This window comes from Capricornis sumatraensis, chromosome X (genome assembly GCF_032405125.1).
Source record: "Capricornis sumatraensis isolate serow.1 chromosome X, serow.2, whole genome shotgun sequence".
Classification (NCBI taxonomy): Eukaryota; Metazoa; Chordata; class Mammalia; order Artiodactyla; family Bovidae; genus Capricornis; species Capricornis sumatraensis.
The window spans coordinates 99,148,156-99,174,956 of NC_091092.1; the positions used below are offsets into that span (position 1 = coordinate 99,148,156).

The 26,801-nt window shown below is 36.5% G+C and overlaps 1 protein-coding gene across 13 annotated transcripts in view; it reads right to left on the reverse strand.

Moving 5' to 3' along the window:
• The window catches only part of KDM6A (lysine demethylase 6A), a 179,245-nt gene that overhangs the window by 72,966 nt on the left and 79,478 nt on the right, over nucleotides 1-26,801 (reverse strand). For all 13 annotated transcript variants that reach the window (XM_068962559.1, XM_068962558.1, XM_068962557.1 and 10 more), the window contains exons 5-7: nucleotides 23,779-23,837; nucleotides 14,277-14,397; nucleotides 925-979 (exon numbers count right to left, since the gene is read on the reverse strand). In XM_068962559.1, coding sequence (XP_068818660.1) covers nucleotides 925-979; nucleotides 14,277-14,397; nucleotides 23,779-23,837 — 235 coding nt within the window. The remainder of the gene's footprint in view (nucleotides 1-924; nucleotides 980-14,276; nucleotides 14,398-23,778; nucleotides 23,838-26,801) is intronic.

The window sequence follows — 26,801 nt, forward strand, 5'->3', positions numbered from 1 at the left end:
ACTTCATAAATTAATATATCAGTGAGTTATCAGTGAGTTAAATCCTTTTTCTCATTTAACCTCATCTTAGAAATGAAAATAGTGCTGCATTTGTTACCTTTCCACCATTTGTTCTGGAAATACACTGATCAGTACTAAATCCTAAGTTTCATTTAAAGAAAACAGAATTCTTTTAAATTTTCTCAGAAAATTGCATTTAGTAGAATTGTAAGACAATCAGTCTGGTCTAGATAATGATTTAATAAACACTATATCTTATTTCATCTTATATGCAAATTTCTACAGTTTTTTTTCACTGAGTCAATCATTTGCAGGCATTTTTACCACTGTGACTACTAACTCTTCACTGAACTCCTTTCTATATGCTTAAAAAAATGAAGTAATCCAAACTACTGACTTTGTTAAATCTAGAATCTTTTGATTTATCTGAAATTTTCATGATTCTTTATACTCTAATTAATTGAAAAATCTCACCACAATCTTTATGTATGATGTTTAAAACTATAATAGAAAGTCAAAGTATAGCCTCATCATTACCAATAATTTTAATTCACAAAGTATCAATCAGTGAATTAACACATGAATCTTTGTATACTCAGATTTCTGAAAAGAGCGGCAATCCTGTTTTTAACCTCCCCAAGTCATCTACAATGTAACTAATATACAGATAATCAATCCTGTTCACTAGTACAGATAATTTTAATTCAACAAACCCAGTTCACTAGCATATCTATTTTAGACACACAATATTCACAATAAATAACTGGTCTCACATGTTCCATTTGTACAAATAGTTATGGCAACAAATATAGTTAGATTCAGCAATTCCAGGGGAAAAATTACACAAGATTCATGACTATTATTATATCTGCCATGAAATGATCTGAATACGTGCAGAAAACTATGGTACTTAATAATACTTACTTTCAGCATTGGACAAAGTGCAGGGATTACAGTCAACCAAAGCTAACTGAAAATGCTGCAAGAGAGAAAATTAATGCAGTAAAAATCAGTCATATAAGATAATTTTCAGGTATATAAGATTTAATATAATTATGAAACTATGCTATGCAAATATAACATACAACCAACTAGCATTACTTTTAACATTTACTGCTGAGAACAGACTGCTGCATTATTTTCTTTGAACAGTTGAGAATAGAGATTTGGCGTGAGAATTAACTTGATATCAAGTTATCCTACGTAAATCTGTTTATATGGAAAAAAGAATCAGGTTTTTAAGTCTTCTAGTAAATAGGAACTGTTAGTTACTGAACACTTCAAATAGAACACATAATTATTTAAAAAACTGCAAGTAAAAGTTCAATGGTGTTAATGGATTAAATACCACTGCTTATCTCAAAATGATATATACATTTTTTAAAATGACTATGAGAAAATTATCATAAAGGGTAAAACTATTTGCCCTTACTGATTTTTCAGTAAGTATTGTATTTAGAGACTGTTAAAAGTATTTGAAGTATCACAAAGAATGTACCAAATAGCCATACAAAACCATCCAACATAAAACCATTGGTTTTCTAAACCTAAAGGGAGATGAGGGCCTAGGGTGGGGATGGCATGACCTCATAGTTTCATTTCTAGTTATCTAAACCAGATGCAAAACAGATGTACCTACTAAGATATTAAGATATCAACTATCATAATGATCACCAACCCCTAAACCTGAAGCCGCATTAGAAAATATCTAGCACACATCCTTGCAACCGATAGAAAAGAAATGCAATTATCCTTTTAGGGTATATACCCTATTATATGTGCAGGCAATATTAAACCACTAATAATTTACAGCATCCACTTGTAATAATATTGCTTAAGCCTGTCCCCCCGACCAAAAAAAAAAAAAGAAACAAAAACAAAATACACGTCAAACTCAAGGCATAACGCTAATCTTTAAGAATACAAATCATCATCAAGAACATTGGGTGCCGGGGACTTCTCTGGTGCTCCAGTGGTTAAGACTATGCTTCCAACGTAGGGGGCTCAGGTCTGATCTGTAGTCTGAGAACTCAGATCCCACATGCTGTGCAATATAGTCAAAAAAACCAACAGGGTGCCATCTGGCATCAAGTTTATCAACACTGAACTGGCTATATAAATTTAATTAGGAAAAGGCAAACCAGTACTATAGTTAGTATGGAATATTTGAAATAAAAAAAAAAAATTAAGGCGGGGCTTCCTTGATAGCTCAGCAGGTAAAGAATCCACCTGCAATGCAGGAAACACAGGTTTGATCCCTGAGTTAGGAAGATCCCCTAGAGAACTACTGAGGGTCCATGTGCAGCAACTGCTGAAACCTGTGAGCCCCACAGCCTGTGCTCTGCAACAAGAGAAGCCCTCACACTGCAATGAGAGGGTAGCCCCAGCTCACCGCAGCTAGAGAAAAGCCCGTGCAACAGTGAAGACCCAGTACACTCAGAAACAAATAAACAATAACAAATAAAAAAGGTTAAGTCTCTGAATTCTTCTAAAAGATATTTCCAGAAATACATATTCAAAATTTCCAAGCCTCCACAAATTTTTACCATTAAAAGTAATCAAAAGCCAAAAGTACAAAACAATTTTCTAAAAATCACCATTTCTATCCACAAGCCAAATGCCTAAAGAGTTGTCTTTTTTCAACTGCTGGAAAAACTGAAAACTGATACATATAATGACAACTTCTAGATGTAAGCCTGAAAGAAACTTAAAACTTTCTATATCAAGGGAGACAGTCATCAGCAAGCTTTTAGTACTGTATTTCAACACAGAATCAACAAAACTGCACTTGGTCAACCCTCAGTTAACAAAAATAAACAAATGTCAGTTACAAAGTACTACAATTAAACAAAGATTAGAAGGCATAATTTCGTATGAACTAGTAGTTATTCACAAATGTCTGTTATATGCATGCATAATTACTGTAGCCTACATTTGCAGTACTCAATATTTAGAGGTTGTAATATTCTGAATGAGCAAGCTACTAACAAAATGACTATGACCCTTAAATATTAAATATTTAATCCATTCAATGACTTCTTCAAGAACCTATAATGTCTTTAGGACAATGAAGATACTAGGGACACAATGACAATCCAAAGTGAAAAAAATATTTGCCATCTTTTACAGAATGAGAAAAAAAATCCAACATCTGAACACTTTGAGAACTGCTTTTATTCTCCCCTGGCCTACAAAGCAGATTGCATGTCCTCAAACATCCTTTTAGTGTGCTACCATAGCAATAGAAAACAGACTATTTTAAAAAGTGAGTACTATGAAAGCAACGCATATTTTATAACCAGTTGTTTTCCTCTAGATAAAAAGAGGCACAGCAGCCACACATTCAGATTGTACTACATTTCAAAGTCTAATCTATCCTGCCAACATTAATACTTAGATAAGACAGGGGCTTCTCTGGTGGCTCAGTGGTAAACAATCTGCCTGCCAATGCAGGAGATGCAGGTTCGATCCCTGGACTGGGAAAGAAGGAAATGGCAACCCACTCCAATATTCTTGCCTGGAAAATCCCATAGACAGAGGAGCCTGGGGGGCTACAGCCCATGGGGTCACAAAAGAAGTCAGCCAGCAACAAAACAACAACAAAAGACAGAACTTTCCTGAGTCAAAGGTTGCAAACTGACCGACCAAGAAAACCCCATTTAAGATGGCAATATTTTACTTTCACTACTCCACTGAAATCTCACAAGGAGCAGAGAGATGCGTAATTCAAATCGCCCAATCTACATTTCATCTATCAATACTGAAGGTCCTGTAATGAAATCTGGCAGAAGTAGTTCTGGACTACATAATTATTCATTGATCTTAAAATCAGCAATGAAGTCACTGATGCACCATTTCAAACCCAAAACATCATGAAATGTCAAACATGTCCAAACCACAAACCCACATAACAAAAATCACTGATACACCTCTGAGTAAACTAAAGGGAGATAAGAGACTAGGGTGGGGATGGTATGACTTCATGGTTTCATTTCTAGTGTCTAAACTGGATGCAAAATAGATGTATTTTTAACACATAAGTCAGCAAATAACTATCAACTATGATAATCAACCCCCAACCTGAAGATACCATGGTAAAATACCTAGCACCCATCCTTGCAACCAACAGAAAGAGCTAGGAAATATACCTCATACTGAAATATTGCAGTACTGAAACTGACTGCTGCTGTGTGAAATAGTTACCACCCAATAAAGGCTTCTGCAGTTCAAAGACTATTGCAAACCTCAAGGCAGAAAGCATTCTATAGAAAACTAATTTCAAAGCAAGAAGATTTTTTCCTAATGTTAGTGATTTCCTTTTAATAGAGCCTTTCTGGTCCAACTTAATACAAGGTTCAATTCATTACAATTTCTGTTGACATCGGTATCATCAAAGTAACTTTTTCTTTAAAAGGTTTTAACTTGTTCAAAATTTCAAAGTAACTTTTCAGTACTTTGCTTTCTATAGACTAAGGAACTAGATTTTCCTCTACATAGAAATGAAAGTTGATGTAATTAACACATAAAACACCAATTTCAAGACTTTATTTCCCTTTTAAAATATTTTACTTCTAGTTGTATAATCTGTGATTATCTTACCATCTTTTCAGTTGTAGAACCCTTCAACTATGTTCCCAAACCTGAAGATAAGCAGTGAGAAAACTTTTCATTATTGACAAGTTATGGTTGTGTGTATAAATTATTAATTTGGAGCAACGTGTGGATTCCAGATTCAATCTCAGATGTTCTGAATCAGTGGGTTGAGGACAATACCCAAACCAGATAAAACCCTCTACAACTTATTCCAATGCAGTCAGGGTTAAATGCCAATATTTAAAACTTGCAAATTGTGTGTTTACCCCAAAAAGCCTTCAGTTCAGTTCAGTTCAGTCGTGTCCGATTCTTTGAGACCCCATGAATCGCAGCACGCCAGGCCTCCCTGTCCATCACCAACTCCCGGAGTTCACTCAGATTCACATCCATCAAGTCAGTGATGCCATCCAGCCATCTCATCCTCGGTCGTCCCCTTCTCCTCCTGCCCCCAATCCCTCCCAGCATCAGAGTCTTTTCCAATGAGTCAACTCTTCGTATGAGGTGGCCAAAATACCGGAGCTTCAGCTTTAGCATCATTCCTTCCAAAGAAATCCCAGGGTTGATCTCCTTCAGAATGGACTGGCTGGATCTCCCTACAGTCCATGGGACTCTCAGGAGTCTTCTCCAACACCACAGTTCAAAAGCATCAGTTCTTCGGCGCTCAGCCTTCTTCACAGTCCAACTCTCACACCCATACATGACCACAGGAAAAACCATAGCCTTGACTAGATAGACCTCTGTTGGCAATGTCTCTGCTTTTGAATATGCTATCTAGGTTGGTCATAACTTTTCTTCCAAGGAGTAAGCGTCTTTTAATTTCATGGCTGCAGTCACCATCTGCAGTGATTTCGGAGCCCCAAAAAATAAAGTCTGACACTGTTTCCACTGTTTCCCCATCTATTTGCCATGAAGTGATGGGACCGGATGCCATGATCTTCGTTTTCTGAATGTTGAGCTTTAAGCCAACGTTTTCACTCTCCTCTTTCACTTCAGTCTATATAGACAAGGTACGTGTAGTCAATACTTCTGTCTATTAAAGCAAATGCTGCTTGTTTGCAACCTGTTTTTACTCTACGCCAAGCACTCTGTTATGGCTATGCGTGCGTATGTTCTCAGCTACATCCAATTCTTTGGACTTCATTGACTGTAGGCCGCTAGGCTCCTCTGTCCATGGGATTATACCAGTTAAAACATTGGGGTGGGTTGCCATTTCCTCCTCCAGGGGATCTTCCGAACACAGGGATCAAACCCGCCATCTTCTGCAGCTCCTGCATTGTTAGATTCTTTAGCACTGAGTCAGCATCTACGCAACTGAATAAAATGCTCACTGAAATTAATGTTCTAATAAAAGTTTAAAAGACAATTCCATAGCAGAGTCTAAAAGATATAGATGAGGGAAGAAAAGAGATCCTTCAAGCTGAGGAAACAATATCTGTTTACATAGCGTTTATGAAACAGGGTTTTATGAACCATTAAAGTGGGAGAATGGAAGGTTTATCAGGTACTCTTGCAGGTCAAAGGCGAATTATTTTTTCTTTTTTTACAGATTGCCAGAATTCTGAAAGTATGAATTAAAAAAACAACAAATTTCATTTCTAAACTAGGGAAAATGCCTTAGAATGTGATGGCAATTACTTTAGGGATTTGGTCTCTGAAAATAAGATACGAAACTAAAACTGAAGTTTCGGTAGCATTTGTGAGCCATGATGCTTGGCCAAGTTGATCTGACTGAGATTCCCTCAAAGTTCCCAAACTCAGTTCTTTCATTCTCTTTGTAATTCAAGATTATTACAACAGTTTCAAGGAGGAACTCTACTGCACCAATGACTAATAGCTAATGAATCCTAGCAATCTTCACTCAAAAAAGAGGCTCCTTCTTACAAGTTTACCAATATGGTCTCTTCCAAAACTGTCTTTCACCAAAACAAAACAAAACAAAAACACACCAACAGTAAGGCAAAAGACATTTTATACTGAAGATGTTCAAAATCTAATTTCCAGCCCTTCTTTTTGGCTCCAGACTTCTGTCTATACCAACATCTGATATCCCTCAGGTACTTCCAACTCAATATACTCCCCCAAATGACCCATTTCCATTTGGAGGCTTTTCATTTCCCAATCCCCAAACCTGTTGCTTTCTTTATCCCCTGCTTTATTAACAGAAAAGCAAGTCAAGTCAACAAATGGGGACTCTCTACCCACACTGAATTTGTCAATAAATTAACTCCTTTATTAAGACTCCTTAAGATCTCTAGGATGTGTTACTTTTTATCCATCCATCCATGCATCCATCCTGAGAACCAATTTTTTCAACAGATCTTGCTCACCTTTCTTCTTGTAACTGTGTCCAACCTAGTTCTCAAATTTCTCCTTTTTATCACATTTTATAAAAGTACAGGGACGCAACTGATTAGAAGCTTTAAAATACTGGTTTTAGTGTATGTCAAATCTATGTACAGAAACAATCAGAATATGTATTGACTGAATTTTCAAGTTCTTTAAATCTAGTATACAATCTGTGTTCAAATCAAAATAAGACTAACATGCACACAAATAACAAAGTTAACATAATATATATTTTATAAAGGATAATGTTACAATTTGCATTGTAAAATGTTTAGAAACATAAGCTTAAAAAAATTGTGACACTGAATACACTGAATGTTTCATAAAGCTGCATTTGAAGACTGAATATTTATAACACAAATTTAAGTAGTCATCCATAAACACCAAAAAGTGTTTTTTGATTAGAAATTGCTTCTTGTAGTTAAAATATATTTGAGGAGAGAAATCTGACACAAGAAACCTGGGCTTATCCCAACCACTCAGTATCAAGAAAGGATGGTTACTGAACATCCACGAGCAGTCATGTCCTTTTCAAAAATGTATTTCAGGAACTGAAATTCTTCTACTATTTATACTACTTTGCACTTACAGGTATGTAATAGAACTCGGCATAAATAAATATCAAAAGGAAAAATAAAACTGGGCAGGCAGATTGAAGTGGAGAGAGCATTAGTGGATAAATAAACCAGTGAGCAGATCACCTCATACCAGATAGATAATACACAAGCAGTGTGAAAGCGCTAAGTCACTTTCAGTCATGTCTGACTCTATGCAACCCCATGGAGGCTCCTCTATCCATGGGATTCTCTAGGCAAGAATACTGGAGTGGGTTGCCATTTCCTTCCCCAGGGGGTCTTCCTGACCCAGGGATAGAACCCGTTGTCTCATGTCTCCTGCACTGGCAGGTGGGTTCTTTATCACTAGTGCCAGCTGGAAAGCCCCAGATAATACACAGAAAAGATTAAAAGGTAAAGTATAAGTTGATGAACAGTAGAAAAAAGAAAGAGCAAGGAAAAGATTCCTGTCCACAAATGAGGAAAAATGGACAGAAGACACAGAGTAGTGACCATTCTCTGCCAAGACAGTGACATTATATTCAGAAGAAACCAAATTCCACTGCCAAAGTGGGAACTGGGGTGGGTGAAAAGTACAAATGTGAAACTAGCAGATAACTAGATTACAGTATAGAGATTACTGTATCAATGATACTGTACTATAAACTTTGAAGCTGCTAAGAGACTAGATCTTAATTGTTCTCACATAAAAAAAAGATAATTATCTGGCATGACAGAGATGTTATTAGGAAATGCCATAGTGATGATGATAATGTATCAAATTGGTGGTGATGATATATGGTGACGGTGATATATGGTATGGTGACGATATAAATGTACCAAATCAACACACTGTACAAATTAAACTTACTCAAAGTTGTATGTCAATTCTAACTCAACAGAAAAGTTTAACAATTTTAAAATTTTCAAAGCACCAATCAGAAGAGTTAAGTTATTGAGCAACTGAAGGAAGCAGGCCAGGAGTGGGTATAGAGAAATAACAGCAACTTTTATTATTTTTAGACAACTGAATGAATAAAAATATGCAGTTAAAGCTTCAACAAAAAATACTACAGATATATCTTAGAAACTTAAGGCCTGATTAAAATTAATTTATTAGCTGGTATTCAAATTCCAAGCAAATATTTTTATAATACATAGTTCATAGTATCTCAATTAAATGAAGGAAATGATTTATATGAGTAAAATAGTAAAAGACAGGAGGTATTTCACAGATTCCAAAAGTAGTTTCTAAAAGGAAATACACATCATCATGCCTTGACTTATTCTTTCTGCCTTAATTTCTTAGAATAAGAAAATCTAACAATAAAATTCCTTAGTCTAAAGTATGATATCAAATCAGATACCTGGAAATGAAGCAGTTTCTGGAGAACAGTGTTTTTTTAAAAAAATAAGTAAAATGCCATTTGACTCAGAAGTTTCATGTGAGGTATAATAATAGAAGGGAGAGAGCAGAATGAACTGGCGAACAGGGGGCATCTAGAGAAAACTGCACTGTCAGTTTGTGCAGAAGATGACAAATACAATCAGTCTCATCTTTTCTCCCCAATGTTTCCAGCCAGTCTTATGAGAGGCATTTTGTCATTTTATCGCCTCTTTCATTTCATTAAGCTATCCATTCAAGAAACACTAAGCACCTGGTATAATGCCAAGCTAACACACAAGTCTCATTTGAGTTCAACCCATTTCCTTTGAATCACCTCTTGTAATTCTCAACTTCTTAATCCCTTTATATTATTCCCTTCAATCAGCACTTATCATCTTCAAATATCAAATTATAAGGGGACTTAGACTGGTATCCCAGTCAACTATCCACAAGTTCCCATAAAAAAAAAGCCACCTTCTTTATCTACCTTTAAAAAAAAAATTGAATGCTGCCATTATTTCAGGGGAAATTAAATACCTAAATATCAGGGAGAATTTTTATATGATCTTTGTTAAATTAAAATAGATGCATTAACTGACCAAAGAATATGGGTGATACTACATCCTATTTTGCATTTATTAGCTTCATATGAAGGAAATAATTTTAATAGTCTGCCAAGATGTAAAAATTAGAAGCATCATATAAAACTACTTGTCAAAACTGGCATGCTTTTCTGAAGCAACAGTAGCACACTGCCTCAAATACATAACAAATGTAAGCAATTATCATTAACATCATTAAAAAGTAATGAAATAAAATTCTGAATTAATTATATGGAGGTAAATAGGCAACTAATCCCACCTGAGGGTGTATTATATGAAGCAGAAAAGCCATACAGTATCACATAGAAATGTCACCCTGAAACGGACTCTGGTTCAGATAATACTAAACCAGTTAATAAACTAAGAATAGGTACCTCCATCACTCAACTAAACATGTGAAATCTTTACTGACTAATTTAAAGGAAAAATCACACCACTAGTTGAAAAGTAAGTTGGGCATTAACTTCATATTTCTGAGGGTGGGCAGTATGACAAAAATACAAGTATTAAAATTTAGGACAAGAAAATGGATTTCATACAAACAATATCTAATACTGGCCCCAAATCAGAGTTTTAGATATGGTAAAACTGAGAACTAAAATAGAAGGGCTGAAATAAATTACTTGTCAGAGACTTTAATATTGTTTAATCTTTATAACAATCTTGTGGAGTAGGTAGTTATTCCAGTTTTACAGACAGACAGGGGCTTCCCTAGTAGCTCAGTCGGTAAAGAATCTGCCTGCAACGCAGGAGACCCAGGTTCGATTCCTGGGTCGGGAAGATCCCCTGGAGAACGAAATGGCAACCCACTCCAGTATTCTTGCCTGGAGAATCCCACGGACAGGAGAGCCTGGCAGGCTATAGTCTGCGGGGTTGCAAAAGTCGGACACAACTGAGCAACTAAGCACACACACACAGACAGAAAGAGCATCAGAAAAGTTAGGCATCTTGCCCAAAGTCACACAATTAGTTTAGTGGCAGGGTCAAATTTTAAAACCAAATTTGCTTGCTCTGAGAGCTATTTACATGGTACCAAAACAGAATGAATCTGTTTCAGAAGTACATTTTGGGAGAAAAGTTATTACCAGAGATAGAAATAAAACAGGAGGCCCTGGAATGCATTTCATGTGTGGGTGAAAAGCAGGAATCTATTATGAAAATAAACTGCATTTTATTTAAATATTTTACCATCTAAAACATACTGTATATGTTGTATCTCTATCCCTGAGAGGGAAAGAAAATGAGGCAGAAAAGACTGGATCTGTAATGGACAGATTGTATGCACTACCCCCATATCAAAACACTCTTTTTACCCACCCCTCACTCTTCTATTCGATAGGAAAAGCATACTTAGGAAATTGAGCTCTGCTCAAAAACAGGACATAACTGATCCAAAGAACAGAACAGAATAACCAAATCTTTGATAAGGAATCACTGAGAATGGCCATGTGGTCTAATTCTGGCCAATGAGATGCAAAGTGTTCTTGAAATGATCAACGAGAAGTAAGGATCTTTGTCCTCTACAACACAATAAATCAGGTATTTACGAGTACTTACTATATGCCAGCACTATACTAAGCACCTATACTGTTACGATATAATGCTTTTCTTTATGAAATATGAAAAAGAAATCATTTCACTTTGATCACACCCGGAAACCAACCTAGAGCCAACATAAAACAAAGAAGAAAATAAACCTTTAATCAAACACTGGATCAGCTCTATCAACCAATCCTCAAGGCTGGACTTTACATTACTGAGCTATTTTTTTGGTTGTCACTTTAACCAGCTTCAGTTGGGAGTTTTCTGAGGTTGCAGCCCAAAGCATCTATACAAACACACTGTGCTAGGAAACAACTTCATGGAGTAGAAAAAGTCACCAGAGGCTCCATATCCATCCATATGAAGGTAAAGTACTAGACAGTCCACTGAAGGAAGCTTGGAGGCTACCTACGGGGAATGGGCCATATCATTCCTGCTGATTCCTACCTCCATTTACACTAAATGTTAGGCACTTACAGTAATATACTGAAATACATCTTCAACTACGAATGTTGCCTAAAATTCTCCTGCAAATAGACAAGGAATACCGGAGAGAGAAGCCTTAAAAAGCCAAGGCCAAGATGAGATAAAAATTAAATGAAACCTCATTTCATTGAAGAAAAATAGCAGGGACTCCTGAAATTCATTTCTATGTTCATAAAAAAGAAACAAACATCAGAATGGTATCACGTATTTTAAATAAATGGAAGAAAGGTCCCAAACAAGAAGACTGCACTTATTAAGGCAATCTTGCAAAAATCGCTGACTTAATTATTAGAGAAATGCAAATCAAAACCACAATGAGGTACCACTTCACACCAGTCAGAATGGCTGCGATCCAAAAATCTGCAAGCAATAAATGCTGGAGAGGGTGTGGAGAAAAGGGAACCCTCCTACACTGTTGGTGGGAATGCAAACTAGTACAGCCACTATGGAGAACAGTGTGGAGATTCCTTAAAAAATTGCAAATAGAACTACCTTATGACCCAGCAATCCCACTGCTGGGCATACACACCGAGGAAACCAGAACTGAAAGAGACACGTGTACCCCAATGTTCATTGCAGCACTGTTTATAATAGCCAGGACATGGAAACAACCTAGATGTCCATCAGCAGATGAATGGATAAGAAAGCTGTGGTAGATATACACAATGGAGTATTACTCAGCTGTTAAAAAGAATACATTTGAATCAGTTCTGATGAGATGGATGAAACTGGAGCCGATTATACAGAGTGAAGTAAGCCAGAAAGAAAAACACCAATACAGTATACTAACACATATATATGGAATTTAGAAAGATGGCTATGATGACCCTGTATGCAAGACAGCAAAAAAGACACAGATGTATATAATGGACTTTTGGACTCAGAGGGAGAGGGAGAGGGTGGGATGATTTGGGAGAATGGCATTGTAACATGTATACTATCATGTAAGAATCGAATCGCCAGTCTATGTCCGACGCAGGATACAGCATGCTTGGGGCTGGTGCACGGTGATGACCCAGAGAGATGTTATGGGGAGGGAGGTGGGAGGGGGGTTCATGTTTGGGAACGTATGTACACCCGTGGTGGATTCATGTCAATGTATGGCAAAACCAATACAGTATTGTAAAGTAAAATAAAGTAAAAAAAAAAAAAAAAAATCGCTGACTTGAAAGTTTGTTAGCCCACCTGAACAAATGAAAAGTTGTATACAGGAAGGTTTCTGTTGAACATGAGTAAGCAAGAACACTTTGAATTAGTCATGGAACACTGCCCAACAGTTTCCCCTGATTAAAGGGGATTTTAAACATTGCCACCTTCATGGAAAGAGAGCTTTGCATCCATAAAATTGCTTAAGTTACCACTGTACTGATATTCAGAGACAGCCACATACCATAATTTGGGACATATCTGATTACTTTTTTCCACTCAAATATATTTCCTAAGCAACATTTATCAAACTGCTACCAAAAACACTTCCGCAACACACAATATGCATACTGTGACAGTTCTGTAAAACACTCAAGTTTATTTTGTATTATAAGTCGTTTTAATAATCTGGTTTAATCTGGTTTAATAATTTGGACACTGCGACTGTCCAACAGGAGGTCAAAATATGCAAGGTGGAATATCTGAACTTGTTTTCCATTTCAAGTCCACTCATATGCCAAAATACAGTTTGAGACAGGCTGCTCTAAGCTTGAAGAAAACTGATTAACTTCTCCACGTTACTTACATTTGCCCTAGGGCCTATTCCTCAAACTGTACTCACCTTTGACAAATGTGTGATGTGAATACTTTCACACCAACAGCACTATTCTGTATAAACTCATGAAAGACAGAAACGGTATTTGTTAAAGTGTCTACTTTACAACTCTAGAGCAATTAGGCATTCCTAAGTAATTTTTTAAAATTTCAGTAGTTCCTTATTAGTGAATTCAAATTACAACCTACTGTAAAGCATTATCTTTCTTTATCTCCCTCCTGACCCTTCAGAATGAAGATAGCATACAATGGAGATATATAGAACATGGCAACAACCATCATAGCCATAAACTCACAAAAAATTAAGCTTTTCCTAGAACTTCTAATCCTTTCAAAAATCAGTACTTTTGTCAAGCAGGGAAGCACTATTTTCATGAAAAACCCAGTAATACCTAAAGTTATGGCATAAATAGCACAGGAAACTCAATGAAAAACTTGAGAAATGTTAAAATCTACAGAAAGTAAAATATTTAAGCAACGACGTGCTATTTTGCCCAACGTTTACACTCACAAACTAGCAGCTGAGATGACTACCAAAGAACACACTTTTTTAAAAATAATTTAAGATATGAGACATGCTCTGTTGGCCTAGTGACACCTAGTGAGACCCATACAAGTTAAATGGTCAAAAGATGGGGTCACAGATACAGAATCACTGAGCAGCTGGTTCTGACCCATTACCAACAGTGGAGTGATTCAGATGTTCAAATCGAGGTTGAAACCTTCACCCTTTCCTGATGATGGACCACAATTTAAACTTTAAAAGAAAAAGTTTACTGATATAATTACTTGCTTATGTCTTAGCATCATAACTACTTTGTACTCCGAAATCCAAACATATGCATCTTCCAGTTCATAGCTGATAAAAGTTTTTCATCTAAATTTTCAAATTTTCTTTTGAAGTACCAATACAAATTGCAACATTTCTCAATGTTCTATTTGACAACTCCCCTCAAAAGCACAAAAAATGAAACACTGTATCTTTGATAAAATCCAACAACCTACCTTTAAACTAGACTCATAGTCTGTGTTCACTTTGAACATAAGCCCAAGCCGTAAATGAATTTCCTTGGCTCGACAAAAGCTGGGATCAACATAAAGCACCTCTTGAAATGCTTTAATTGCCCTGAAAGAACATAGACAAAAAACATCTTTACTTTTTAACAATTACATGAATTTTTGCATGGTAACACAGTAAATTTCTGTTTTATGCAATTCTGTTTTAAAGGAAATGCCAGTTTTATAAAAATGATGTCAATGGATAGCTTAAAAAAAAAAAGACTGGGAAGGGGTTCTTGGGTTTTTTATGTAAGTGAAAGTGTATAATATAAAAAGAGAAAATGAAGATGAGTTGAATTAATTCTTATTCACATAATATTTTATGGCTTAATAAAATTCTCAATGTTAATAACTGATTTCACTGTTTCTGGAATTTCCTAAGGGAGAGAGGATAGAGCAAGTAGATAGTTTTGTTTTTAAGGGAGATTAATCTTGTTTCTAGTCTATTCCATAAAATGAAGTCTTCTTTTTTGAAACTTTTTATTTCTTTCATATTTAGGTTTGCGATCCATCTGTACTTTATTTTTTATATAATGTTTTCATCTTTTTCTATACAAATATTTGATAGCCCCTATATCATACATAGAAAAGACCATCCTTACCACAGCTCTACAGAGCCACATTGTTCTAAATCAAATGTCCACATCAAACATCTTGATCTGTTTCTGTGGGCTCTCTGTCACTTGATGTGTTTTTATCCCAAATTCACATTTTATCATAAAAAGTCTTAATGACCAGTAGAACTTAATACAAGGATGAAGGAGGAACACTTTTCACTGAATACATTTTTATATCATTTAATTTGATCACATGAATGTTAGTATGTACTTATAAATGAAATTAAAATGTCGACAAAGTATGCCTAATTTGAATTTTGAAAATTATAGTATCAGATATACAGTATTTTAGGCATCATTTTATGAGTTGTGTTCCCCCAACATACACACATGCTCTCTCACAGGAACATGAATCATAAATCATCTCTCTCTACATGATTTAACGCTACAGGCTAATAAATGCTTTGCAAAGCTTTTTTAATCAACTATTCATTGCTTTTATTTAATCTTAAAGGAGGCTACCTGGAATCTTAGATAATTCCAAAATAAAAGTCAATCTTTTATATAAAACTTCAAAATATAATACCATATAATAGAGCAAAACAATAAGCCCTATGTCTTTAAGCAACTTTATTTTGACTTGTATACTATCTATTCCACCTCCAAAAAAACTGTGTATTTAATATTAAGGGTTCTAAACACCAATATTTATTGTGAGGAGTGGGGGCAATAGGTCTGGTATCAGATACCTTTGCTGCTAAGCTGCTAAGTCACTTCAGTCGTGTCCAACTCTGTGCGACCCCATAGACGGCAGCCCACCAGGCTCCCCTGTCCCTGGGATTCTCCAGGCAAGAACACTGGAGTGGGCTGCCATTTCCTTCTCCAATGTATGAAAGTGAAAAATCAAAGTGAAGTCACTCAGTCATGTCCGACCCTCAGCGACCCCATGGACTGCAGCCTACCAGGCTCTTCCATCCATGGGATAAATTTTTTTTTTTACATCTGGTTAAATAATTTCTGCCTGAAAAAGAGTTCAGCATCTCTGTGTTACACGGCATTTCAAATGGGTTGGGTTATTTATATATTTTGCTATCTAGTGTGTATAGACAGAAGAGAGGAGTCAAAGACATGGTATGAAAGAATTTATGTAAAAATTCAAAGAAAATTACCTTTCTTATTCAAAGGTAGCTTCCTGCTCCTCTCAATCAGACTTCAAGATACTCATCTGCATACTAAGAGGGTCTCTGTACTTTTCTCAAACCTTTCTAATAAGAGAAGGTGCAGCTTCAGCCTCTGTATTCTCTTGGTCATGTCTAGAGGCACCTTTTTCTAACAGAAGAGATTGTGTGCTCAAGCAAGTGCATGTGTGTGTATGTTTGTGCCTGTGAGAGAGCTTGTGTGTATGCTGGGGGAACACAACTCACATGTTGGGGGAGGGGCATAAAAAGGTTAGGAGAAGAATAACTGCAGCAGTAAATGATACCAATTAAAAGGTAAGATGTGACTGGGAACAGGAATTCAGCAGCTTTTGGAAGCTTCTGGGTCAGGAAGATCCACTGGAGAAGGGATAGGCTACCCACTCGAGTACTCTTGGGCTTCCCTTGTGGCTCAGCTGGTAAAGAAATCACCTGCAATGCAGGAGAGACCTGGGTTCGATCCCTGGGTTGGGAAGACCCGCTGGAGAAGGGAAAGGCTACCCACTCCAGTATTCTGGCCTTGAGAATTCCATGGAGGTCACAAAGTGTCAGACACTACTGAGAGACTTTCACTTTCACTTCAGGGCAATAGTAATTTTTTATTTCTCAACCCAAGTTGACAGTTCTGTTCATTTTTATAAGTAACATGTAAAGATGTATAGTTAAATGTGTGCAATTTTAAGCATATTTTATAATAATAATAATAAATGCTTCATAAAATCCTAATTAACCTTATGATATGGGTCAGAGAACTCCTATGGAATGGGTCAGAACTAAGCAATGTGCACACATGCTAATTAAAAATCCAGGCAGGAGAGACTGGATATATGTGTATATATATATATACACACACACACACTGTACAGATGAAACTGATACAACCTTATAAACTATAGTCCAGTAAAAATTTAAAAAAACAAAAACAAAAACACCCCACCCCACCCCTCAAAAAAACCAAGGCAGGCCTGAGACATATACATGAAAGAAGGAGAATGGAAGTGGAAGGCAGCAAAGGATAAAAGGATTAAAGGAGAAAAAGAAAATAGAAGAAAAACAGTCCAAGAAAGGATGTATGCGAAAGGGAAGAATGAAAACACAAAGCATCAATAGCAACCCTTCAGGAAAAATATTTCCTACTCTATCTCAGTTTCTATTTCCACCCTTTGTCCAACATTTGATAAATGTGTTTTATGTCATACATGCCTTTAGTTCTTAGTTTGAAATGTTACACAACTACAAAGAAACATAGGTTTATTTTAACAAGTTCTCTATATAGGTTAATATACTGGGAATTTTTTTTTTTTAATTAACCTATCAGCAAAAACACATGTTCCAATATACTAGTCGGGGCTACACCTTACTGCTCTTTAAGGACTATTACGAGTGCCTATGACAAGGTTGAACAATATATATCTATTTGTCAAGTTCTCCACGTTGTTTCCAAGTTTCCCTCAAATTCAACACTTGCAGACTCAATCTTCAATATCTCATTAGCAGATAACTGAAACAGACTCCTTAAAGACTCTCCTTGCTCTGCTCTGGCTTACCTATGCTTCTTCAAATATGTGGCTCCTCTGACTGCCTACTAATAACCATGATACTCAAGTCAAATCTCCATGTAACATTTAAGGTCTGTGAGCAGTTATACCCACTCCCAGTCATGCCTTAACACTGCTCCTCTTCAAATGTGAGCTGGCACATCTCAGGAACTCCTTCATGCAAATATTAACCCTCTTGCTTTCACTGCTTCTCCTGAGGATAGTCTCCTGACCTGAAATATTTTCATTCTTCTGCTTCACTCTAAATCCAGTATTACCTTTAAGACTCACCACCCGAACTCAATACCTTTTTTTTTTTTTTTTTTTGCTTAGTATTAACCAGCAGTCAGGGCCACTCTATAAATCAAATCATTTTATTCTCTACTTACCAGTATACTATCTCCAGTTTTTCCAAGTGGTCTATTCCTTGAGGTCTACATTCCTCTTTTATTTTCAAATACTCTACACATTACAGGAAAATGTCTAGTATCCGTTTACTGGTGTCATCACTTTCATAGTTAGCAAACTGGACTTGTTGTTGCGAGGGTGGGAAGGGATGTTCCATAGTCTCTTTACTGATTAGAGTTCCCCTGAGCTAACAAAATAGATCTAAGTTCATTTTCATTTCCTTTTCTGAACTTTTCCCATCTTTCTCTCCTATGTGTTGCTTCCACCCCTTGGGGGTGAGAGAAGAAACAGAAAAAAGAATGTGTTTGTGTGTTAGGAGGGGGAGAGAGCTGTGTGGAGAAAACAGGTACAACTCAGACTAATTTTGGTCATCATTTTAATACACTCATATCTCACCAAACCATATGCAACCAGAACATGGTCTCTGTAGTGTAAGTTCGACTAAACCACCAACACATACAAATTCTGCTGACATCAGTATTCTGATCAACAGACAATTTCAGAACATGAGAAATCGCTACTTAAAACCATAAAATACTGTTAATGATATAATGCTTAGAAAGGCTTACAATTTTCAAATATTAAAGCATAATCTCTACTGAAATAAAAGTACATATTGCCATACATAACTATCCATGCATTTTTCTTCTTAAAATCTAAAAATGTTTTTTAATCACCATAATTATAACTATAGATTTTCAGTTTAAAATTTTACATTTAATGTTAGACACTAACAATTTTTTAAAGAAAATGATAAAAAACTAAAACCTTAATAGCACTACCTACAAAAAACATACACACTGACTATATTTTAAAGCAATGTTCATTTTTAATAAGGTTTCTAGAAAGTCATTTTTCAAAAATCCTCCTTTAGAACTTTACCAAACTATAGAAAAATAATGATATTAAGTAAACATCCTAGCACAGTTTGAGCACATTTAAAGAGACAAAATAAAACTTTTAAGTTCCCTGGAGCTAATAAAGGTGAATCTAGAGACTTTCCTCAGGCATATCTGACGGGATAAAGGAAGTAATTTCGCAAGTTTTCATACTAATAAAAGAGAGAATACTTTAGCTCTGTATCAGTAATAACACATTCACAAAACAAATTAATACTTCCATACACACACACACACTTAGGAAATTTAGATGTTCCTTCTAAATGAGACAAATAGTAAAATTTGATGAAGAACTCAGAGACAGGTAAGATATTTAAAGGTAGAGATGGAAAGAGAAGGCAGACCAAACAAAGTAAATGGTATAAAACAAGTTACATGGGTAAAAAATACTCAAGACATTTTCAGCAAAATGTTAATACAGTAGTGACTCACACAAAGAATATATTTAGGGGAACAATAAGGGTAGAAAGATTATCTGAGGTTGAAACAGAGAGGATCTTAAATGTGAGGCTAAGTTAGAAGTATCATATACTGGTTTATTCACATTGACATCTGCTAATGTATTACCTCTTGGGTCTTTTGCCCTCTTCAGCCAACTTCATTTCATCACTGCGGACAGTGGGATTTTTTTCTCCTCTCCAGTGTGAAGTTTATGTTTTCATTCATAATTTCCCTGAGGCTTAATCAGTCCAAACCCTTCCAAATTCTCTCTGGCAATCTATATGTCACTGGTAAGCATCATTTTACCAAAACTACCTTATTTATCTGCTAGTTTTTTCCAAAACAGAAGCAAACAGAATAAATTGAACATACATTAACATCGACTGCTTTATTTTAATAGAAATATACTTAAACTCTGGTCTAAGAGAATTAGTTTGCATAATGATAGCTCAGAAAACATATATTAAATATTAAGTTTTTGCCTGACTCCATGTTAAACAAGCCTCAAGGTCAATGGTGGTTATCTCGAATACATTAGGTTTATTTATGTTTATGTTTGCACTCAAAGCAGTGACTTTACAAGGCAAGCAAAGATTACTATACCCTTAAGAACACTTGGTAACTGGTACAAATAATTGGTACACTTGTAATTGGAAATGAGTCCTGGAGAAAATTCACTTGTAACGTGTTAACATCTCCATCTTTTTGAACTCACCTCCATCTCATTACCCTACTCCTTGCTAATGTCAACATAATAATCATCACTACATTTCCTTACCAGGCCTTATTAATCAGATTTAGGAAGCTAATTTCCAAAATCCTCTGCCTCTGGCAAAGAATTATGTAGCTGTTAGATTTGCTACCATAAGATCATTCTCATATTGATCAGTGGGGATACAAAAGGTTACAAGCTAAAGAAAGAGGAATGGTAGGATTTTCAAGGGGGTATATTCAGAAATATGGCTACAAGTTATAATAATTTACTACTGTACATGGTTCAAATTTTTTCACTCAAAGATATGTTTCTTATTATAAAGGCAAGGAAAAGCTAAGTTCAAGGTACCCTTAGCAATTTGCCACCCTCATGAAGTGAAGGCATGGGCATAAACACGGAAAGGAATGGCTTTATAGATGCTGGTTCTAGCTCTCTGCTGCATGTATTTTACTTTGGGCTTCTATGGCTTCCTTTCTTCTGCTGGATATATAATTTTTAAGTCTGGTCACAAGTTACTGTGTATGATAATAGTAAAATTAAATAATTATGATAAATCTACTGAGAATTTAACAGTTGCTCTGTTTCTGACATTGGGCTCCTCAAACTGAAAGTAGAAAAACCGACCAAGTTACTGAATTGACTCAAGAGGCTAACATCAACTCAAAAAGAAAAAAGGCGGGGGGCGGGGGGTGGGGGGGGCGCGCGGGTGGTGCAACATAATAGGGCAAGAAACAAGACAGATTAAGCAAGAAACAAGACAGAGTAACAAGATAAAACCCATTGTTGATAAAAGTGCTCTTAGTAATTTATTAGGTCACTATCACCAATTTCAACACACATGTTGGTTGCATGCTTTCTTCTCAAATACTTAATCTAATTAAATACCAACAGACATCATTTCCAAATATTAAATTCTACTTAAATTATAAATGTTCCAGAGCTAGACCATTCTGAGCTAACAATACAAAAAAGGCATGCCATACCTTTCTCTGCAAATATTTTTTCAACAAATGCCAAAGCACTTAAGTGTGTGTGTGGGGGTGGCTGCTCCCAGAAATTAATAGCTACCTATAAATAAAACAAACAAAAAAATCCCCACACAAATTTAGTCTTAACCTAGGAAGTTCCGATCCATTAAGGCTATACTCTAAAACTCTCACCAAGCACCTACTCCAAGCTTTCTGATTTTGTGGCTGTTCAAGTTATAATCAAGTAAGTAAAAGCAAAATTGGGGGCAGTCTGTGAAAGAACATTTGATCAGGAAAACAGAAAATATACATCCATGAAGGATTAAGAGAGAGTGTGAATGACTTCCTTGGTGGTCTAGCAGTTAACAATTCACCACATCCCAGAGCAGCTAAGCCCTCACACCACAACCACTGAGCGCATGTGCCACAAGCAGAGAGCCTGTGTGCCTCAACTAAGACCCAAGCAGACAAAGTAAATAAAGAAAAACTTTACAAAGAGACAGCAGGGTGAGATGTATCACTTCAGGGAGCAGCTAGAGCTGAAACTTAAGACAGGAGAAAATGGTAACCAGGACAGGATCAACAAAACAGAAGGCACTTAGTAATTCAGAGATTGTATCATTGTTACATAGTTTCATTAAGGCAACTGAAGGACACAGAAATCATATGCAGATAAAGAATCAAAGATACAGTTTTCCACACTACAAGCCCCCTAACTTGACATGGTCACACAGTTTTTAATGCAATCCAATTTTGAACTGATGATGCTTTCACCTCACTATTAATTTTATGCTTTTATATGTGATCTACAGAGTTCACAAGTTATCACAGGTAGGTGAAAACTAACTCGTGTGAGGTATACCTGTCCATTTCTAAAAGTGTAGTGTTCCTTGCCTTGAGTTTCACCTAAATTATTTCTGGCTGGCCATAAAGATTGTACAAATACGCCCAGAAGAACAATTATAAATGCTGATTAAAAATAATGACCTATCAATCTTCAAACTTGCAGACAGACTACAATAGACAAAATAATTAGAGTGGGCAATCTGAGCATAAGCTTGCTTCCGCAACCAATTACATAATACTGAGTTACACACACACACATCTCTTGTTTTCTTCATCTAAAATTAAGGGAGAAAACTAATTAATCTCTAAGGCCATTTCTGGTTCTAAAAGTCTTCTATAAATAGGATCTTTAAGAACCTAAGAGATTTTAAAACACTCCTCATCTACCCTTGATGATACATGATACACTGTGTACAAGTTAGGAGGCTTAAATTTTAGATTGTTCTACAACAATGTATAATTTAGAAGAAAAATATTACAAAACTTCTTTATAAAGACCAATTACAGCTTTGTAAAGTTTACCATGAAAATGAATAATTTGAATGATTATAATACTCTATCCATACAGATGTTCTCTAACAATGCAGTATTTCCATTGATAATCAAAAACCAACAGGACCAAAACCAAAGAGGAAAGAAAAGGCATCTGGGAAAAGTGATTATGTTTGAAGTTTCCTCTTTAGAGCAATCATATCACATCATTGCCAATGCACATTAAAAGCTCTGTAATAAATATCCATGGTGCCCATCAGGTATATGACAGGGTTATAACCTTTGGTAAAAATGTTCCTCTGGACTTCTGCAGCACTCACTCAAGCTTAAAATTATGCAGACTAGAAAGGACTCTGACAAAGTTGAATAAATTTCCAAAAAAAAAAAAAATTTACATAGGGCTTTACAGTTTACAAAACGTACATTATCTCATTTGATTATCAAAACTCTATTAGAGTAGAAAAGACAATTAACTGCGATGTACCTAACACACACACGAGCAAACAGATCAAACTAAAAGTGCTGAGACAGAATACCAATCTGTCAACTATGTTCTTTCCACTAGAGAATGCTACTGTCTTGTCTGGTAAACAGAAAAACAACAAGGGGGCAAAGGCCATAGTAACAGGATCCGATATACTTTACAGTTTATAAAATCTTACATGTCTATTAATGTCTGACTCTGAAGGTGGTACCATTATTACTATTTTACAGAAGAGAGAATTGAGAGTTTAAAATCTAGTCCCTAGCTACTAGAAATTGGAAAGTAGAGTCGGACACGACTGAGCAACTTCACTTTCACTTTTCACTTTCATGCATTGGAGAAGGAAATGGCAACCCACTCCAGTGTTCTTGCCTGGAGAACCCCAGGAACGGGGGAGCCTCGGAGGCTGCCGTCTATGGGGTCGCACAGAGTCGGACACGACTGAAGTGACTTAGCAGCAGCAGCAGTGTATGTACATGTGCATGTGCGTTTTGGTGAAGGAGGAAGGGAAGGAGCAGTCAATATGTCTAAAAGTCTGAAAAGCAAATATTGGTCATCATACATCACTCACCCAGAAACCTTGAAAACAAAGAGCACAATCATTCCCCTGTTCAAATAACCTGGGGACCACCAGGTATAAGTATTATAGAAATCCAAAAGCTTTCTAATGTAAGTATTCTTTATACCAGATTCTTTTAGGAACATATACATTTTGAATTATCTAAGGTGGGTCAATATCTCTAAAGGAACAAAGTAATAATTCCAAGAGATTATTGGAAAGTGTAGGCTTATTGATATTAAAATATTTTGTATTTATTACACATACATACACACACAAACAAAAAAATGCAAACAAAAGCTATATACTAGAAACAACTGAGTTACTAGTTTCACATTAACTTACCACTGAAATGCATTGTAATGGAAGTAGACCAAACCAAGACCATATAAAAAGGCAGCATTCTGAAAAGAAAGGGAAAAAAGAGACTTTTCAGAAAAGCATTTATGTCTAATACATATGTTATTATTATAAATTATAGTAACCACGATGTTTTAAGTTATTAACACTCTATCCTGCATTACAATATATCTTTAAAACACCAAAATAGCTTAAAAGTCAACAGATACCACAGAATCCAATCAACTTGGACAGATCCTGTGGTTTCTTTTCAATCAAACTTGTCCTGAAGTAAAATTCTGTCAGCAACATATAGATGGCCAATGGACATATGAAAAGATGCTCAACATCACTAATTATTAGAGAAATGCAAATCAAAACTACAATTAGGTATCACCTCACACCAGTCAGAATGCTGCTGCTGCTAAGTCGCTTCAGTCGTGTCCGACTCTGTGCGACCCCAGAGACGGCAGCCCACCAGGCTCCCCCGTCCCTGGGATTCTCCAGGCAAGAACACTGGAGTGGGTGGCCACTTCCTTCTCCAATTCATGAAAGTGAAAAGTGAGAGTGAAGTCGCTCAGTCGTGTCCAACTCTTCCAGACCCCATGGACTGTAGCCTACCAGGCTCCTCCTTCCATGGGATTTTCCAGGCAAGAGTACTGAAGTGGGCCAGTCAGAATGGCCATCATTCAGTCAGTTCAGCTCAGTCGCTCAGTCGAATCAGACTCTTTGTGACCCCATGAATCACAGCACGCCAGGCCTCCCTGTCCATCCCCAACTCCCGGCGTTCACTCAAACTCACGTCCATCGAGTCGGTGATGCCATCCAGCCATCTCAGCCTCTGTCGTCCCCTTCTCCTCCTGCCCCCAATCCCTCCCAGCATCAAAGTCTTTTCCAATGAGTCAACTCTTCACATGAGGTGGCCAAAGTACTGGAGTTTCAGCTTTAGCATCATTCCTTCCAAAGAAATCCCAGGGCTGATCTCCCTCAGAATGGACGGATTGGATCTCCTTGTAGTCCATGGGACTCTCAAGAGTCTTCTCCAACACCACAGTTCAAAAGCATCAATTCTTCAGCACTCAGTTTTCTTCACAGTCCAACTCTCACATCCATACATGACCACTGGAAAAACCATATCCTTGACTAGACAGACCTTTGTTGGCAAAGTAATGTCTCTGCTTTTGAATATGCTATCTAGGTTGCTCATAACTTTTCTTCCAAGGAGTAAGCGTCTTTTAATTTCATTAAAAAGTTTATAAATAACAAATGCTGGAGAGGGGGTGGAGAGATGGGAACCCTCCTACACTTCTGGTGGGAATTCAAGTTGTTGCAGCCACAATGAAAAACAGTATGGATGCCCTCAGGAAACTAAAAGTAGAATTACCATGTGATCCTGCAATCCCACTCCTGAGCATATGTATCTGGACAAAACTAATTCAACAAGATACGTGCACTTCTATGTTCACAGGAGCACTACTCACAATAGCCAAAAGAAGGAAACAACCTAAATGCTCATGGACAGATGAGTAGATAAAGAAGATGAAGTACATATACACAATGGAATACTTCTTAACCATAAAAATACTTCCATTTGTAGCAATATGAATGCAACTACAGATTATCATACTAAGTGAAGTCAAGTCAGAAAGACAAAGACCATTAAATCACTTATAATGTGGAACCTAAAAGATGACACAAATGAACCTATGATACAGAAACAGACTCAAAGAAACAGAGAACAGACTTGTGATAGCCAACAGCGGGGGTAGAGGGACTGCAAGTGTGGGGTTAGTAGATACAAACGATTACATCCAGAATGGATGGATAATAAGATCCTACTGCATAGCACAGGAACTATATTCAGTCATATTCAAAGTCCTGGGATAAACCATAACAGGAGATATTAAAAAGAATGTGTGTGTGTGTGTATATATATATATATGTACAACTGAGTCACTTTGCTATACAGAAAAAATTAACATTGTAATTCAACTATACTTCAATTAAAAAAAAAATCTGTCGGCAGAATCCCATAGGTAAAACTAAAAGAAAAACCTATTTTTCCGGAATAAGAAAATGCTTGAACTATGCTATCTTATTCTCTCTTGCTTCTATCTCTATACTTTTTCTCTGGTTCTTTCTGACTGGATTTAATTTTATGTTCAGTGTTGCTAGGAAGGTAGTTAGAATTCAAAATAAATGCACAGTATAAACCTGTAACCTATAATTTTAGTATTAACAAAAAACCCACATGCTAAAATGAAACCTAGTCACTTACATTTGGGGCTGTAAACATCAGTGATTCCTTTTGCATGCACTACAAAACAGAGATGCTTATCCAGACTCAATACAACCTCCGCCCCCCCATATAGGAAACTAGCTAGCTACTCTCTTTTTTCCAAAAAGGGCAAACAGCAGAGTACCGACTATATGTTATCCAAATTCTACATTCCAAAACTTAAAAATTTCAAACTCTTACTAACATATATCTTACTGCATTATTTTAGGTTATATTTCCTCAGAAGCACACCCTGAGACAAAAGGTTTTAGTGTAAGTATTTTATTTGGGAAGTTACCCTAGAAAACACCAGTAATGGATCTGGAGAAGTAAAACAGGGAAGGGAAGGAAGCTAATAAAGGGTGTAGTACGGATGACTATGGGCTTCCCAGGTGGCTCAGTGGTCAAGAATCCGCCTGCTAATGCAGGAGACATGGGTTTCATCCCTGGGTCAGGAAGGTCCCCTGGAGAAGAAAACGGCAACCCACTCTAGTACTCTTGCCTAGAGAATCCCATGGGCAGAGGAGCCTGGCATGCTACAGCCCATGATATCACAAAAGAGATGGATACCACTTGGTGACTAAACAACAGCCACAACATGAATGGCTGTGCAGCTGTGGGCAACAGGGACTCAATCCTACTGGGAATTTCTAGGAGACAGTAAAGAACATTCTCAGAGTCATTTTGTGCTAGGTGTGAGCCAACTATAGTCCTTATCCCACAGCTGCTGTCATTCAATGACTGCAGAAAA